At 38.8% G+C, this 18,537-nt stretch overlaps 1 protein-coding gene across 16 annotated transcripts in view; it reads right to left on the bottom strand.

Annotated features, from left to right (window-relative positions):
* Positions 1–18,537, bottom strand: part of LOC117403175 (triadin-like) — a 131,685-nt gene that overhangs the window by 7,277 nt on the left and 105,871 nt on the right. For 11 of the 16 annotated variants that reach the window (XM_059024071.1, XM_059024074.1, XM_059024075.1 and 8 more), the window contains 9 exons: positions 18,378–18,404; positions 17,429–17,476; positions 16,954–17,001; positions 16,442–16,477; positions 10,658–10,705; positions 9,509–9,547; positions 9,217–9,243; positions 5,210–5,254; positions 4,140–4,202 (listed from right to left, as the gene is read on the bottom strand). In XM_059024071.1, the coding sequence (XP_058880054.1) occupies positions 4,140–4,202; positions 5,210–5,254; positions 9,217–9,243; positions 9,509–9,547; positions 10,658–10,705; positions 16,442–16,477; positions 16,954–17,001; positions 17,429–17,476; positions 18,378–18,404 (381 nt within the window). The remainder of the gene's footprint in view (positions 1–4,139; positions 4,203–5,209; positions 5,255–9,216; positions 9,244–9,508; positions 9,548–10,657; positions 10,706–16,441; positions 16,478–16,953; positions 17,002–17,428; positions 17,477–18,377; positions 18,405–18,537) is intronic. The other 5 variants (XM_059024064.1, XM_059024070.1, XM_059024067.1 and 2 more) reach the window with 2 other exon arrangements.

Raw genomic sequence — 18,537 nt, 5'->3', positions numbered from 1 at the left:
CAGACAAATCAATATAAATTATGGGCATGCTTGCCTTGTTTCACATTGTAACAAAAAAAACATAGAACAAAAGCATACAAATAACAGTGCATAACAACTCATGATGTGTTATTTGTCTTTTAATTACACTTTTATGCACCATTTACCAATTGCCAAGATTTATTGAAAATGCCTTTACGGTACATTGGGAAGCAATTACAGAATAATTGTATCTGTTAATATAAAGACAAAGCAACACTATAAGAGGCAGTTTAAGAAAAAGAGCGAGTCTACACAGTCTCTTCTAAGAGCACTGCACTATAGTGCTGACCTTGAGGGACTGAAAAGCTGTGAGATTACTGAATAAACACATGCAGATGTCTATTTGTACACCATGTGAATATTAGGTGAATGTCTTGGGAATTAAAACAAATGTTTGTGTAGGTGTATGTAAGTGTGTGCTTTTTTATGTAACGAACACAGGTCTGTACACATAGAAATTATATTATTTAAGCAGAGCTTTACTCTTATTTCCATTCTCTAAAACACAGAGGGCTTCAGCATTTCATTGTCTAGTATAAAAATCACATTTAATATCCAAAACTCTGTTTCTGGTGCTTCAACTAAAGGTTCTTTCATAGGGATTTATAAACAGGGAACAAATTATTGTATAATAAAACAAAAAATGACAGCTACAGCTATGATACATTTTTGTAGTAACACTATCTCACAGATCCATTGTAATATTTATTGGACCTTTTTTTTCAGTGTACATAATAAATTTTTTCAATTATGAATTTCTTGAACTACCTTTCTGCTTGTTTCACTTTGCATCGAGTCCTATGTGTAACTGACAGCGAACCACTTTGATCTTGCTGCAAATTTGTGACCCGTGTAACAACATGATCTTGGGTCAAGTCAAGCAGAAAAATGTGAACTGCACAACCTGAAGCGTGCAAATGTGATCCGATTCAGAAGAATCAATGCAGGGATCGACTCACCAAGTGCAGGCTGAGCATGGTGGTTTCAATCTCACCAAAGTCAAGCTGATGATCTTGGCTGGGGACCCACAAAGGGGCACTGCATTGACCCACAGGGAGCAATGCTTTCACCCACATGGAGCAATGCTTTCACCCACAGAGAGCAATGCTTTCACCCACATGGAGCAATGCTTTCACCCACAGGGAGCAATGCTTTCACCCACAGAGAGCAATGCTTTCACCCACATAGAGCAATGCTTTCACCCACAGGGAGGAATGCTTTCACCCACAGGGAGCAATGCTTTCACCCACAGGGAGGAATGCTTTCACCCACAGGGAGGAATGCTTTCACCCACAGGGAGCAATGCTTTCACCCACAGGGAGGAATGCTTTCACCTACAGGGAGGAATGCTTTCACCCACATGGAGCAATGCTTTCACCCACATGGAGCAATGCTTTCACCCACATGGAGCAATGCTTTCACCTACAGGGAGCAATGCTTTCACCCACAGGGAGCAATGCTTTCACCCACAGGGAGCAATGCTTTCACCCACATGGAGCAAAGCTTTCACCTACAGGGAGGAATGCTTTCACCCACAGGGAGGAATGCTTTCACCCACAGAGAGCAATGCTTTCACCCACAGGGAGCAATGCTTTCACCCACAGAGAGCAATGCTTTCACACACATGGAGCAATGCTTTCACCCACAGAGAGCAATGCTTTCACACACATGGAGCAATGCTTTCACCCACATGGAGCAATGCTTTCACCCACATGGAGCAATGCTTTCACACACATGGAGCAATGCTTTCACACACATGGAGCAATGCTTTCACCCACAAGGAGCAATGCTTTCACCCACAGGGAGTAATGCTTTCACCCACATGGAGCAATGCTTTCATCCACATGGAGCAATGCTTTCACCCACATGGAACAATGCTTTCACCCACATGGAGCAATGCTTTCACCCACATGGAGCAATGCTTTCATCCACATGGAGCAATGCCTTCACCCACATGGAACAATGCCTTCACCCACATGGAACAATGCTTTCATCCACATGGAACAATGCTTTCATCCACAGGGGGGTGCTCCAACATGTTTATCAAGCAAAGTAAGCTTGAGGCTAGTTTGCAAGATCATGCTTTAGAGACCATTATTGATCAGGTGCCTGAAGAGTCCAGACAGTAACTTCCCACGCTTGGTAACATTTATTGCTCAGGTTCGGCAGAGCAGAAGAGATGATTGGCTTGACTGTGGAAGCAGAGTTTGCACGCTGATCTTCAGTACACCTGAACTGTAACTTTACTTGAATCAGACTTGAGATTCAAATGCGATTACAGCTAGATTAAGGGCAAGTGCTGTTTATAATAAGAAATGTGTTATTGAAACGTTCCCTCTACAATCGGATTAGAAGTTTCTGTTGCAAATACATTGTATAACTCCAAATTGCCTTTATGTTGGATCCGATTACAAAATAGATCATTCTTTAATATTGCATACAAATATATTTGGTATGTTTAATCATTTGAAATGGATCCCTAAAATAAAATCTATTGTCTATTGTGGTTATAACAATGAAAACAAATAATAATAATAATAATAATAATAATAATAATAATAATAATAATAATAATAATAATAATAATGCAATAGTGAGGTAGTTATATTAAGAACACATTATACAATGTTTAGGTTAACAGGTTATTGATTGTATGTGTTTAAATTAATCATATGTTGTTAATTGCTGAACAAACATTTCAAACAATCTAAGCACAGAGCAACTCAGACATTCTTGGCAATTAAATTGATGTAAAACTGTGACACATCCATAAGTATGCAGTTTTGCACACAAACATTTTAGCACAATGCACAGACAAACATATAATATGTACTGTATGAACCTCATTTGTTTATTTAAAATGTCACAGCAACAGTATGCATCCCGCCTCATTTTATGTATGATTCATAGCATGTATACAGATGGCAAATTAATTGAACTGTTCACAATATTTATTGGATGTTTTGGGCCTAACAAGGCTCCATGATGTCATAGTGTAGGTGCATACTTGAGGTGAATACTAGTTTTGGTGGGCTAAGTGTTTTAAATGTATACTGCTGCATACTTAACCAGAGTTCTGGTAGCAGTATTATTGATGTTCACAACTTATTTAGGGTATGGCTACGGATGCAGTACAGTAGGTCCCCCTACTATTGAGTATTCATTAGTCAAAGGGAGTTTAGTATAACTTAATACTGAAGGTAAACAGATATTTTGCCTGGTTTGGCAGGAGGCACAGCCTTTTCCTGTTTTACAGCTTCATGCTCTATACAACATTCAGAAATATATTTAAATTAAAGTACAACTGTATCCTTTAAATTTAGATCAATTTGTACAATTAGCACTTCATCTCAATACATTTCTTCTAAGAGGTTCTGTACATTCTAAATGGTTTACCCTGTTTCATGTTACCATTCATATACATCACCCACTCGATATATCGCGGGTGTCTGGGTCCAGTACAAATCCGCTATATATCGAGGGCCACGATATAGCAAGAGACCCATAGAAAAACAAATAGGCTAACAAATAAATACTGTACAACCACTCCCTCGTTTTATCGGGGGCATCAGGGTCCAATATAAATCCTCTACGCAACCCGATTTTTCTCATTTTTCATATAAAAAGCAGCACACCGTTTTAATTCGTACTGCAGAGGGTAATTCAACTTCTCATCAACTTAAGTCTCCAATTAATTTCACGAGTCTTCCTCTCTTTACTCAAATGCCCAAACCGCTGCATTGAAAGAATTCATTCCCAACATAGGAGGTTTGTTGCTAGGGAGCTGACGTCACTGCCCTGTGACTTTTGCTAGTGCATTGCTTAAAAAAAACACTTCAGCAAGTAGATATTTAATTTGCTTTGTGTTATTGTGCAATGCGTGTGTATATGATAACAGTACGATATTAATGCTTTGTTTTTAATTTTTCTGTATATTTTAGTTTGTGATGTGCAGTACAAAATAAAACAAACTGTAATTCTAGTGAAATTGTCTATGTATAGTGCAGCTAAGGCATGCGCAGTTAGACTGTAAAAATGGGGAGCCAACTCCAGGACCGCGATATATCCAAATCTGCAGTATAGCGAGGGGCGATATAACGAGGGGTGGGTGTACTTACTTGGAAGGGGTGCTTTCGTTGGTGGTGGTGTCTTTGTTGGAGGGTGGCTTCTTGTTGGCTTGGCTATAAAAACAGTCAATAGGGGAAGAATACAAGTATATTGATAATGTCAGATGCTCACATTACTGTATTATGGTCAATGCTGAAAACATTTAAAACTTTGGAATTTATTGTAATGGGTGTTAATCAGCTGGTCAAATATATCTACCTAACAAACTATTGTAAGTAGTATTTCTAGATAAGATTTTCCAATACTTTTTGTCCCTAATCCTGCAATGCACTGGAAGCAATTTTATGGTCTATTTTAATATTCTAAACAGATCATATTTACATTTTAATTTTAACATTACTAAACACAATAAAAATACACAAAGTGTTTTTTAAAATGCATATAATTACAGTTATACTGGGCTTATTTAACTCCCCCAGCTTCTACATATTGATGTATATAACTAATTGCTTTTTTTAGCACATGGACACTTCTATTTGGAATAATAAAGTCGTGTGGATCAGTTTATCACCGACTTAAAAATGATTCCATCTGGTTGTCAGCTCTCTTGTTTTCTGCAGCATGCTCATTAGCCTAGCTGAGCGAAATGTAACCTGGTGGCTACAGATATCAGAGACATGTAATTTATGTATTATGGCAGTCAAAATGAGTTCCTCTTTACCTCAACTTGATAAGGAAAGCAATGCAATTCATAACAGGATGAAAAATGGATTAGGAATGCAAGCATTATGTTGCAATTTGAAATTATAACATTTCAAAAAGGATCTAAACAAAGAAGACCCAGCCTAACAATTAGCAGCTACCTTAGCATTAGTTTTTAAAAATGGGCACAGCCAAAAACAAAAGTAAATATGTTAAATTATACGTGCCCAATCTGGATATTCTTTTTAATAAGTGAACATAAAACAATATAGAATAATCCTTCAGATAAATTTAAATATGCAAAATGCTATTTAGAGCAAAAGCTCAATCTAGCCTGTCTAGCTACAGCATGTAGTCACTCCTATAACAGTATCTGACATCTTGAATCGATTAATAAAGGGCACCCAGGCACTCATACCTTCAGCAGCACGAGGAAGAGGTTTGACTTCCTGCACCTTTTCTTCTGCAAATGAAATGCAAAAAAAAACACATATAATTTAAAGGGATAACATTATGCATTTTGATATGGAAAATGTTTAAAGTAATGACAAATCTAAAGCAACTAGATGATAAGGGTGATAGAGATGCAGCTAAAAAAACTGTAGACATAAATATAGCTTCATAACAACTTATGAAATGCTCAAGAATTTTTCTTAATATGGTGATGTTTAGTGTGTGTGTGAGGCAGTGTGTCATGTAATGACACATGCCCCAGGAGCATTCATAGCTCCAGTATTAAAGGTATGAGTGGACGAATGTGGTACATACTGCAAAGTTAGATTTCAAGACAAATGAGATTTAGGTTACTACTACCTAATTTAAGCTGAACGAAAAGGTCATCAATATTTACTGTGCTTTCTTGTTTGCAAAGGTACCTAACCAAAACACCCTAGGGTCTGGTATTTAAATATACCTACATTAGGAAGTAATTTTAACACAAAACAATGACTTAGGGCCCGATTTTGAGGAAACGCAGTAAAACGCAAAATGTAAGGGCAAAGTACAGACAGAGTGATCTATACCAGCTTCATAAATTAATGCTGCTCTGAAAAATTCTGACAAACAAAAACCTTCAATAATTTCCTTAAATAATATAAAGCCCATAATTCATACCTGTGAGAAATAATGGATCCCAAATCATATATTTATTCACATAGCAAATGATTATGTGCATATTCAAATGTAAAACACTTAGGAATAAATTACTTTCAGTCACTATATATATATATATATATATATATATATATATATATATATATATATATATATATATATATACAGTGCCTTGCGAAAGTATTCGGCCCCCTTGAACTTTGCAACCTTTTGCCACATTTCAGGCTTCAAACATAAAGATATGAAACTGTAATTTTTTGTGAAGAATCAACAACAAGTGGGACACAATCATGAAGTGGAACTAAATTTATTGGATATTTCAAACTTTTTTAACAAATAAAAAACTGAAAAATTGGGCGTGCAAAATTATTCAGCCCCTTTACTTTCAGTGCAGCAAACTCTCTCCAGAAGTTCAGTGAGGATCTCTGAATGATCCAATGTTGACCTAAATGACTAATGATGATAAATAGAATCCACCTGTGTGTAATCAAGTCTCTGTATAAATGCACCTGCACTGTGATAGTCTCAGAGGTCCGTTTAAAGCGCAGAGAGCATCATGAAGAACAAGGAACACACCAGACAGGTCCGAGATACTGTTGTGGAGAAGTTTAAAGCTGGATTTGGATACAAAAAGATTTCCCAAGCTTTAAACATCCCAAGGAGCACTGTGCAAGCGATAATATTGAAATGGAAGGAGTATCAGACCACTGCAAATCTACCAAGACCTGGCCGTCCCTCTAAACTTTCAGCTCATACAAGGAGAAGACTGATCAGAGATGCAGCCAAGAGGCCCATGATCACTCTGGATGAACTGCAGAGATCTACAGCTGAGGTGGGAGACTCTGTCCATAGGACAACAATCAGTCGTATACTGCACAAATCTGGCCTTTATGGAAGAGTGGCAAGAAGAAAGCCATTTCTTAAAGATATCCATAAAAAGTGTTGTTTACAGTTTGCCACAAGCCACCTGGGAGACACACCAAACATGTGGAAGAAGGTGCTCTGGTCAGATGAAACCAAAATCGAACTTTTTGGCAACAATGCAAAACGTTATGTTTGGCGTAAAAGCAACACAGCTCATCACCCTGAACACACCATCCCCACTGTCAAACATGGTGGTGGCAGCATCATGGTTTGGGCCTGCTTTTCTTCAGCAGGGACAGGGAAGATGGTTAAAATTGATGGGAAAATGGATGGAGCCAAATACAGGACCATTCTGGAAGAAAACCTGATGGAGTCTGCAAAAGACCTGAGACTGGGACGGAGATTTGTCTTCCAACAAGACAATGATCCAAAACATAAAGCAAAATCTACAATGGAATGGTTCACAAATAAACATATCCAGGTGTTAGAATGGCCAAGTCAAAGTCCAGACCTGAATCCAATCGAGAATCTGTGGAAAGAACTGAAAACTGCTGTTCACAAATGCTCTCCATCCAACCTCACTGAGCTCGAGCTGTTTTGCAAGGAGGACTGGGCAAAAATGTCAGTCTCTCGATGTGCAAAACTGATAGAGACATACCCCAAGCGACTTATAGCTGTAATCGCAGCAAAAGGTGGCGCTACAAAGTATTAACTTAAGGGGGCTGAATAATTTTGCACGCCCAATTTTTCAGTTTTTTATTTGTTAAAAAGTTTGAAATATCCAATAAATTTCATTCCACTTCATGATTGTGTCCCACTTGTTGTTGATTCTTCACAAAAAATTACAGTTTCATATCTTTATGTTTGAAGCCTGAAATGTGGCAAAAGGTTGCAAAGTTCAAGGGGGCCGAATACTTTCGCAAGGCACTGTATATATATATATATATAAAACATTAACGTGGGATCGTGGGTTCAATCCCAGGTGGGGGACATTGCTGCTGTACCCTTGAGCAAGGTACTTTACCTAAATTGCTCCAGTAAAAACCCAACTGTATAAATGGGTAATTGTATGTAAAAATAATGTGTAAAAAATAATGTAATTGTATGTAAAAATAATGTGTAAAAAATAATGTAATTGTGTGTAAAAATAATGTGATATCTTGTAACAATTATAAGTCACCCTGGATAAGGGCGTCTGCTAAGTAATAAATAATTTAATTTAATAATTTTAATGGGATTGGCTGCAAATGTGTTTCAAATAAACCTCCCCTTACCTGGTTAGTTTGAGACACAGTCACTCCTGTTTGTGTCATCATTGAAATTGCTCAAAGCTAACATGCAAATGAGGCCACACCCCAAAACATTTGACGACCACTGTCAGTAATGCAAACGGTAAAAGATGGAGCAAAGCATATCACCAAATTACAGGGCAATGGCTGTTTAATTTAGGCCACATTTTTTAATCAAAGTCAGGGGCAAACATGTTTCCCCTGGCATTAGAGGTTTGCCCTGTCATCAAAATCTTGATGAACACGAAACACTGAAGAAGTTCTGGTGAAATGATAATTGGTTCTCAAAGTAAGTCAAGTTTAATGTATAGGTTTGGCTGAATAGACATATTGAAATGTACAAAGAAAACGAGGATGTATTTCTCAGTAGAAAACTAATTAGTGAAAAAAAGCCATGAGGAAAGATGTCTGAAGTGTTTGGCTGTGTCATCATCAACAAGCTCAAATGAGCGTCTTCCCAAAGACACTGCTTCCGTTTTTATACTGAAATGTTTATCTGTTTTCATTTTTTTCATACAATCCTTGTCAGAGTTGTTTATTTGTCAATATGTATGATTCAGCCTGCAGTGAAAGCCAGCAACTAGAAGCCATAAGTTGTTTCAGCCATTTAGCAGCAAAACAGCAACTACAAACAACCTTGAGACAGTGTCTTTAGAATTATACTTTCCCCAAATGTGTGTTTTACAAAGACTTCCCTTTTATGTAAACCGATTCATAAACATGTTACATTGTTCTTCCATACAGAATACATTTATTTTTGCATAACAAAATAGAAGCAGTCACCATGACAAAGCATGCCTCTGTTCTAATTTATTTTTGGAAACTTGTTAAAGAAATCAGGATAATCACTTTGAGAACGCTATAACAGTTTTCTGAATATCCTTTTGTTCAATAGGTGCAGTGTACGTACACTCTAACTGCATAATAACATTGTAATACACATGTATTCACTAAGTAACTACTATGTAAATACAAAGTAATTAGAGGCACTTAATATATATTGAGTATTGTTACATATTATGTGTAACACACATTAGAATAAATATAACACTATAATGCTGCTAAGGATAAAACACAATTTTGGGAAAAAGGTGAATGTTTTGTTAAAAAACTCTGATGACAGATGTGTATTATGCAACACTAGCACAGCAGTACATACTTGAGGATTTTCCTCTGGCTTTTTTGACTGAAAACAAAGGAAACACTTTAGATTTACTGAATTTATATTTTAAAGCGTAATTAATTCATTATAAAGGGTACCAGTATAACATTTAAAGCTATAGTACAAATATGTAGCTTCACTATTGTACATTTCAGGTACAGATTTTCTTTTATATATATTTCTAAGAAACCCTTAAAAAATCATGATAAAATGTAATGACAAAAACATGACTTTTCATCGAAGTAGTAATACAATAAATCAGTCAGGTATAGCATACAAGCTGTCTTACCTGTCTTAGCAGACTTTTCATCTTTTATAGCTTCAGGCTCTGTTTGGGAAACATACAATTTGGAAAGGACTTTGAGCCTCTGAACAAGACTCACCTGTAGAAAGTACTAAAAATAAGCCATGACAGTCCTTTCTAACAATTGCAGTAGTGCCAATATTACATCTCATGCAGTGGTTACAGAATAAACCAAGAATTACATGACATGTAATATTATTTAACTATACCATAATCACACTTGCAGTTTTATGATTACAGTGTGGTTAATAATTAATTACAACATGTGTAAGCAAATTCTTCTTTTGCTCTCAAGGACCTCATAAATTATTAATGTATGCACGTTATGAACTAACCGCTTGCAATTACAATTTCTGACATCTCTACAATGAAGACTTATTTGTAACACATGTGTGAGTAAGGGAGTAGGAGCAAGGGCTCCTCCCCTTCCTTCAGTCAACTTGCTATTTACACCCTAGATCAACTTCTCCTTGTCTGTGTCTGTAAGACAAACCAGTACACAGACATTAACCAATTTCTGTCCAGTGAGTTTGTGTTAAGTTCTTAACTAAGGCTGCATAGCCGAGATGTACCATCATTATAAATGATGCATCAAACTGATAAAACAATTTGGAAAGCAGTGCTTGGAGCCACTGTTGTGGTTACCATGTTCTGATGAGATGTGAACACCCCGCTAAATATATAAACCTACTGTGCAGGAAACACTACCAACACTAAAGTAAGGTAGAATAATGGCTTTAAATGTATTCACAAATGAATATTTCCTTCAAACTACCTATAGACTGTACATATTCATATATCTTACTAGTCTGCTTCAACCCATCAACCCATCTGTTTGTTTGACTTAGTTACAGTCTTCCCATCCGTCTCTGTAAGTCTACCATTCTTTATTTCTGATTCAGCCATCTTTTTCACCTCACAAAGCTACATACTGGTATATTTCATCTGACTGTTTATCTTCAAATGTCTACTTTACTTTGCATCATTTGTGAATTTAATCACATCTCTCTCACTCTCTCTCTCTCTCTCTCGCTCTCTGTATCACCGTCATCAACTATCAAGCTGTGTTATTGCTCCCAGTGTCTATTCATTTCTGCCGGTCTGTGATAAAATCATTATTAGTTCACTTCTTACCTTTTCCCCTAGGAACAGCTGCAGGTTTTTCTTTCTCCTTTTCACGTTCTGTAAAAATGAACATCGCACAAGTTCACAGCTGACCAAACTTAATAAACAGCACTAAAGCATCACAGCACTGCAAGTGCTTCCAATGCAGTCTAATGTGTATTTATTTCGAAAACGAAATGACAAAGATGTTTGCGTAGTCTATAAAACAAATATTTAACTATATCTGTCACTTGAAGTTTAATATGGTAAAAACACAGCAAAGTGTAGTAAGCAAAGTGAAAGCATGTTAATGCATAAGCAACCGCAGTAAATCACAGAGAGGTATGATAATAATAAAACACACACACACACACACACATACAATATACACATGTAAGTCTGAAAAAGAAAAACCTTTAGTGCTTTGTTGTGTCCATAGGGTTATTTAGAAAACCCTTTGAACTATATACTGCTCCCCTATGGCCATTTTCCTGAATAAGGACTCAACAAAAAAAAAAAAAAATAAATAAAACCCACAGAATTAAAATGGCATTTTAAGTGATGTAAAAGTGATAAAAGCATTTTCTTTAAAGAAGCTTTCCTCCCAAATTAATAATTCGTCCAGTATTTTTTTTTTGTTTCAAAGGGTCAGTTTAAGTAAACCTTTTAGTTTTACTTTTCATGTCACACTTAGTTTACAGCCATGCCTATAACATTTGAGTGTGAGATACTGAGTCCTACTCAAAGACTGTGTTTTAAAGGAGTGTTTAGATTGATTAAATAATGTGTGGTATTTATGAAAGTGTTCTAGAACTGTTCTCTAGGTCTCTTAGTAAATACACATTTACAGTAGCTCCTCTTGTCCAATATATATATATATATATATATATATATATATATATATATATATATATATATATATATATACACACACACACACATAATGCTGTGCAAAAGTCTTAGACATGATGCATTATGAATATCCACAATTTACTCAAAGCCTCCACTAGATGGGAGAGTGTGGAACAACGCAAGATTGGCTGGCAAGACCTATGGTCAATGGAACAGAGCAGGATCAATTTCCTCAGCAGGTCAACATATGATGTTCTCCCATCACCACAGAACCTAAACCTCTGGGTAGGAGAGGATCCCTCATGTCCTTTGTGTTCATCACCTGCAACATTAAGGCACATTTTGACAGGATGTAAGGTGGCTCTTAGCCAAGGACGGTTTACTTGGCGCCATGACCAGGTGCTGCGATGTTTGGTCTTAGCTTTGGAAGACAAGCGTAACATGACCAATAAGTTGCCACCTGTTCCATCAAAACATTACACACAACATTCCTCCGCCCAGGAGAGCAACCACCAAGAAAAGGTGTTAAAACCAATCCTCGCCCAGGACAACTGGAAGCTGCTAGAGACTGGAAAATGCTGGCAGATGTTGGTCAACGGCTTATTTTTCCACCTGAGATTGCCACCACTAACCTTCGACCAGATATTGTCTTGTGGTCTGGATCAGCATGCCTTGTTCACCTGGTAGAGTAAACAGTGCCATGGGAGGATGCTCTAGATGAGGCGTATGAGAGGATGAAACTGCGGTATGCTCAACTAGCCACTGAAGCGGAACAGCGAGGATGGAGAGTCCGGGTTTACCCAGTGGAGGTGGGTTGTCGAGGATTTGTGACACACTCTACAACCCGGTTTCTCAGAGACGTCGGATTAAGTGGCCAAGAGTTGCATTGCACAGTGAAGAACTTATCTGAAGCAGCAGAGAGGAGCAGCAACTGGCTGTGGTTGAGACGGAAAGATTCTGGCTGGGGATCTCAAGCACAATAGAAAGAAAGAAACGCTGATGTACGGGTAAGTAAGCTGGGCTGAGTTGAGTGGGGGACGGAGGGGGTTGATGCTGGGACGCCAGAATCACCGTTGAGCCCTCTTGAGGTGTCATGGGCTAGTCGATGAAACACAGAGGATAGAAGGTGCCCACTTGAAGACCCCAGAGATGTACCCTACTTAGCTCAATCCAGACGGTTGTCATGCTGATGCGCTGGGGAGACCGCACTGTGGTTGATCCCCGGAGCCAGCATTGCAGCCGTTGTGTGTGCTGATGCGCTAGGGAGGCAATAAGCTGATCCCTGGAGCCAGCATTACACTTCAGCCATCAACACCAGACAGAAGGATATCTACATCATCATATGGAAGGAAGCACAAATGGATGGAGACACAGATGGATCACATTAGTTTACTGTAAAGCTACGTCTTAGTTGTGCTTATCTTGGCGAGAGCCAAGTTCAAATCAGCATGAAGTTTTAACATATACTCTCGTGTAATGGAAATCATTATATATATATATATATATATATATATATATATATATATATATATATATATATATATATAATACACACGCACACACACATAATGCTGTGCAAAAGTCTTAGACATGTTGCATTTTTCTACTCTGATGCATTATGAGCATCAACAATTTACTCAAAGCCTCCACTAGTATTTTCTGCTATTATAACAACCTTGACTTGCATAAAGAAGGAAAAACATTGAGTGAAATAGCTTGCATCACTTGATTTTCACGGTGTGGTATCCGAAACATAATCAACAAGTACAGAGAAACATCATCTGTAATTGACACACCCAGGACTGGAAGACCCAAAAAGCTGTCTAACAAGGATAAGCAATACTTGAAGATAATATCCTTAAGGAATAGAAAGAAGCCAAGCGTTGAATTGACAACAGAACTGGCAGAAGGCACAGGTGTTGTTGTCCATCCATCAACAGTCCAAAGCATCTTTGACCATTGTTCCATAGTCCAATTTCTGTGTCTGTGCATATTTTAGCCTTTTCATGTCTAAGACGTTTGCACAGCAGTGTGTATATACACTGAGTGTACAAAACATTAGGAACACCTTCCTAATATTGAGTTGCACCCCCTTTTGCCCTCAGAACGGCCTCAATTCGTCGGGACATGGACTCTACAAGGTGTCAAAAGCATTCCACAGGGATGCTGGCCCATGTTGACTCCAATACTTCCCACAGTTGTGTCAAGTTGGCTGGTAGTGGATCTCTGCTCCGAATAGCTTGTTCCATCTCATCCCACAGATGCTCAATTGTATTGAGATCTGGTGACTGGGCAGGCCACTGCAGTAAGCTGAATTCACTGTCATGTTCGTGGAACCATTCCTAGACAATCCTAGCCTTATGGCATGGGGCTTTATCCTGCTGAAAAAATCCATTAGCAGATGGATACACTGCTGCCATGAAGGGATGCACCTGATTGGCAATGTTAGGTCAAAAAAGCCTCTATCACTCCCCTCCTCAAAAAACCTACCCTCGACCCCACCTCCCTCCAGAGCTACCGTCCTGTCTCCCTCCTACCCTTCCTCTCCAAAACCCTCGAGCGGACTGTACACCGCCAGCTCTCTGCTTTCCTGTCCAACCACTCTCTGCTTGACCCTCTCCAATCTGGCTTCCGCTCTGCTCACTCCACTGAAACCGCCCTTCTCTCTGTCACCAACTCACTTAAGTGTGCCCGAGCTGCCTCTCTCTCCTCTGTCCTAATTCTCCTCGACCTCTCTGCTGCCTTTGACACTGTTGATCACTCTATTCTACTATCATCTCTTGCTGACCTGGGGATCTCTGGCACTGCTCTGGCCTGGTTCTCCTCCTACCTCTCCAACCGCACTTACCAGGTAACCTGGCGTGGAGCAACCTCCACACCTCACCCTCTCTTGACTGGAGTCCCCCAAGGGTCAGTCTTGGGTCCTCTCCTGTTCTCTCTCTACACCCGCTCCCTGGGCCCCCTCATCGCATCCTATGGTTTCTCATACCATTTCTATGCTGATGATGCTCAGATTTTCCTCTCCTTCCCCACCTCTGACTCCACCATCTCCTCCCGTATCTCTACCTGTCTGTCTGCTATTTCCTCCTGGATGCACTCGCATCACCTCAAACTCAACCTCTCTAAATCTGACCTCCTTTTCTTTCCCTCCTCCTCCCCCTCCTCTGATCTCTCTATCTCTGTTCCTCTGGAATCTACCACACTCTCTCCCTCTTCCTCAGCTAAAAACCTTGGAGTCACCCTGGACCCCTGCCTCTCTTATTCCCAGCACATCTCCACTCTGGCACGCACTTGCAGATTCTTCCTGAGCAACATCCGAAGAATCCGACCCTTCCTCACCAACTATGCTACCCAGCTCCTGGTCCAGGCCCTGGTACTCTCCCGCCTAGACTACTGCAACTCCCTCCTGGCTGGCCTCCCTGCGTCCGCCACCCGTCCGCTCCAGCTCATCCAGAACTCTGCTGCTCGCCTGGTGTTCTCTCTACCTCGCTTCGCCCACGCTACTCCACTACTCCGCTCGCTCCACTGGCTCCCGATCACCGCTCGCATCCAGTTCAAGACTCTTGTACTAGCCTACAGATGCCTTGATCAGACTGCACCCAGCTACCTCCAGACCCTCATCTCTCCCTACACCCCCACTCGACCTCTCCGCTCCGCCTGCACTAGAAGACTGGCTCTACCTCCGCTACGCTCCCCTGCCTCCCGAGCCCGCTCCTTCTCCACCCTTGCTCCGCAGTGGTGGAACGACCTTCCTACAGATGTCAGGACTGCCCAGTCCCTGACCACATTCCGGCGCCTCCTTAAGACTCACCTCTTCAAACAGCACCTGTAGAACTCCTCTGTTGTATCCTGGGACACTATCACCCTTCATTTAAATATGCTTTATTTTGCTCTTATCTGCCCCCTATTTTACTGCATTTAATCCTGTACCTCAGAATATTGTAATCTCCCAAGTGTTTAATCTGTAGTATTTTGTACTTAATCATATCCTGATGTAACTATCACTACTTAATCATATCCTGATGTAACTTTCACTATTATCTGCTGTATTATTGAATTGTGGTTTGTCACACTTGAGAATTATTGTATTTCTTGTTCTTATTGTATGACTTATATTGTAACACTTGAATGTATTTGTATTTGCTTGCGATTGTAAGTCGCCCTGGATAAGGGCGTCTGCTAAGAAATAAATAATAATAATAATAAATAGGTCGTCGGCTGCCATACCCCATTCGTTTCAAGGTACGACGAGTTGTGCATTCTTTTATGGGTCTTTCGGCACCAATGTTGTACTGGACTGTCAGTTGACTAACTGTAGCCCGTCTGTTGCTCTGCACAATTCGTGTCAGCCTCCTTTGGCCTCTTTCATCAATGAGCCGTTTTCAACCACTGGCCTGCCGTTGGCTGGATGTCCTTTGGGTGGTGGACCACCCTTGATACACACGGGAAACTGTTGACACACTCAAACCAGCGCGCCTGGTACCTACTACCATACCCCGTTCAAAGGCACTTAAATCTTTTGTCTTGCCCATTTACCCTCTGAATAACCTGTCTCCCCTTCATCTACACTGATTGAAGTGGATTTAACAGGTTACATCAATAAGGGATCATAGCTTTCACCTGGATTCACCTTGTATTATGTGCTGTATTACAACAATACAGCACATAACACAATACAAAACAACAAACCGCACACTAGCCTCTTCACCATCACTACCTAAACTAACAACCGTGATCACCCTATTTATACACCTGTGGCTGGAGCCTTAATTAACCATTTAATCATTTATTCAATTCACGGCTCCAGCTACATCCCCACGTGTTTTTTCAGGGAGGAATTTAACCCCCTTCCTGTCACCCAATATTCCCCCCACACACACCCGTGCACCAGCAGGGCTTTCACCCTGCCAAGCTGCAACACATCCATTTAGGGTTGCTCATTGAATAAACAACCTGACTTACTTGATTCTTTGTGTTCTTCAGTTTTCAATGCTTTGACTGTATGACAAACAAATAACAATTTAAACATAATAATAATAATAATAATAATAATAATAATAATAATAATAATAATAATAATAATAATAAATAAATAAAAGCTCTGTTTAAATGCATGACTTCTACGTGAACAACCAACTGCAAAACACCCAAACCTGATACCTGCATGTTTTTGAGGATTATGGGGACAGTCCTAAATAACATGCATGATCAGGATTTAAGATCATTTTCCTAGGATAACTGAAAAAAAAGTGATCTTTAGCATCAATTTTGAGTAGTATACTTCCTTACAATGAATATACAATTAATGAAATGTTTTATCATTAGATATGATGTTATGCTAACAAATAAAGAGTTCATTGAACTTATAAGTTTTTTGGAAATAGTACTTTTCACTTTCTGCTTCTTGTAACTTGTAGTGTACATATTAAATCGTTTATACTGCCATTTTGTAATTTACTATGTATTGTTTATACCTGGTTCTGCAGCTTTTGAAGACTTTACTTCCTTCTTTGCCTGCGATACTGAAAGACACAGGGAAGATCAACTTGCATTATATAGTTAAAAGCTGAAAACACAAGATTTGTCAATGCTCTAATAATGCTAATTATCAACGTAATCAATCAAAAAGTGTTCAGAACTTTCTACAAAGGCTAATTAAAACAAAGTAATTGCGCTACTATCGTGCAGATAATATTATCCAGTATCAGAAAAAGTTAAAGAACAAAATTGTCCTCCTTAAAAATAATCTATTGCCACCCTTGTGCATGATGAAATGTGAATATTTAAACATTTATGAATGTATGCAGACTGAAAACTCAATAAACAATCAGCTGTTCATTTTCTATTGACTGCATGGCACCATGTGACAGAAAAACCTTAATATATTCTCTTTAATCTGGACAGTGATTGTTTGTAAGGATTTATTATGCTGGATTCTGAATATCGTACCTTTCTTTGTTTGTGCTGGGCGGGATTTTTGTTTTTCAACTTCAGGCTCTGTAAAATACATATTGTGATTTTACTATAAAGATGACATCAACGTGGTCTAAACATATACCACAACAGTAATAGTATAAAAAAAGCCCATGTATAAGTAAGCATTACACCTTGATGATAAGACCATTCTTACTGCATGTCCCAGGTTTGTTGTTTGGCACAATGGCAAGGTTTTCAATTACTGAATTAAAGAACTGGTTGGAACAAGTGTCTGGTCTGAAATTAAAGACAACTGATATAAAAGAGAAGAGAACCAGTATGTCCCAGGTCATAAAACGGCAGGCTTATCTCACAACAACACTCCAAGCAATAAACTGAAGCAAGGTGGCCCAGCATTGCAGTATTGCCCTTAATTTCTCTCAAGTTTTTGTTGGTGGTGGTTAATTTGGAAGCTCAATTTCTGAAGAAAAAAAACTTTTTAGTTAAATATTCAAAATGTAACATGTGCACAGTGTGAAAATAATGTCAGTTTGGCTCAGGGGTACAATGTTATCATAAACTGAGAGGAACCAATCACTGTGACCCAGACTAAGTGCGTGTGTTATTATGTTCTCTGTGGAACCTCAACCGAGGCACATTGAAAGACTTTTGATATGTTAAGTATATTGTATTTAAGTATACATTAGGATTTAGAAGAAACGTAATGTAAATTTACCTGCTGCATGTAACACATCTTAACAAAAGAATAATGCTTTGAATTAAAATAATTTTAATGGTTGTACATGTTATTTTGACACCTCAGCATGGATAGCAGAAGAGCATCTTAATAATTTGACACAAAAATATATGCAAAAGCTCAGGTGATATGCAAACATAGCTATTTTGGCTCAAACAGCAATAGCTACTAGTATCTTATTCTAAATGGACCCCCCAACCCCCCTCCCTTTTTCACACATCATACTTGCTGTTTTAGTTTTTTCCTTTTGAGCTGTAGAATAAAGTAATACAAATAGCTTGTTATTGTAATTTCATTTTACTTGAAGTATACAGTAAATAAAACAAATATTGTACTAAAAAACAATATATATTCATTCACGATCCATTTGCTTTTCCCCATGATC

The sequence above is a fragment of the Acipenser ruthenus genome, chromosome 5 (genome assembly GCF_902713425.1).
Source record: "Acipenser ruthenus chromosome 5, fAciRut3.2 maternal haplotype, whole genome shotgun sequence".
Lineage (NCBI taxonomy): Eukaryota > Metazoa > Chordata > Actinopteri > Acipenseriformes > Acipenseridae > Acipenser > Acipenser ruthenus.
The sequence above is the reverse complement of the archived record's forward strand: the minus strand, read 5'-3'. Positions and strand labels throughout refer to the sequence as shown.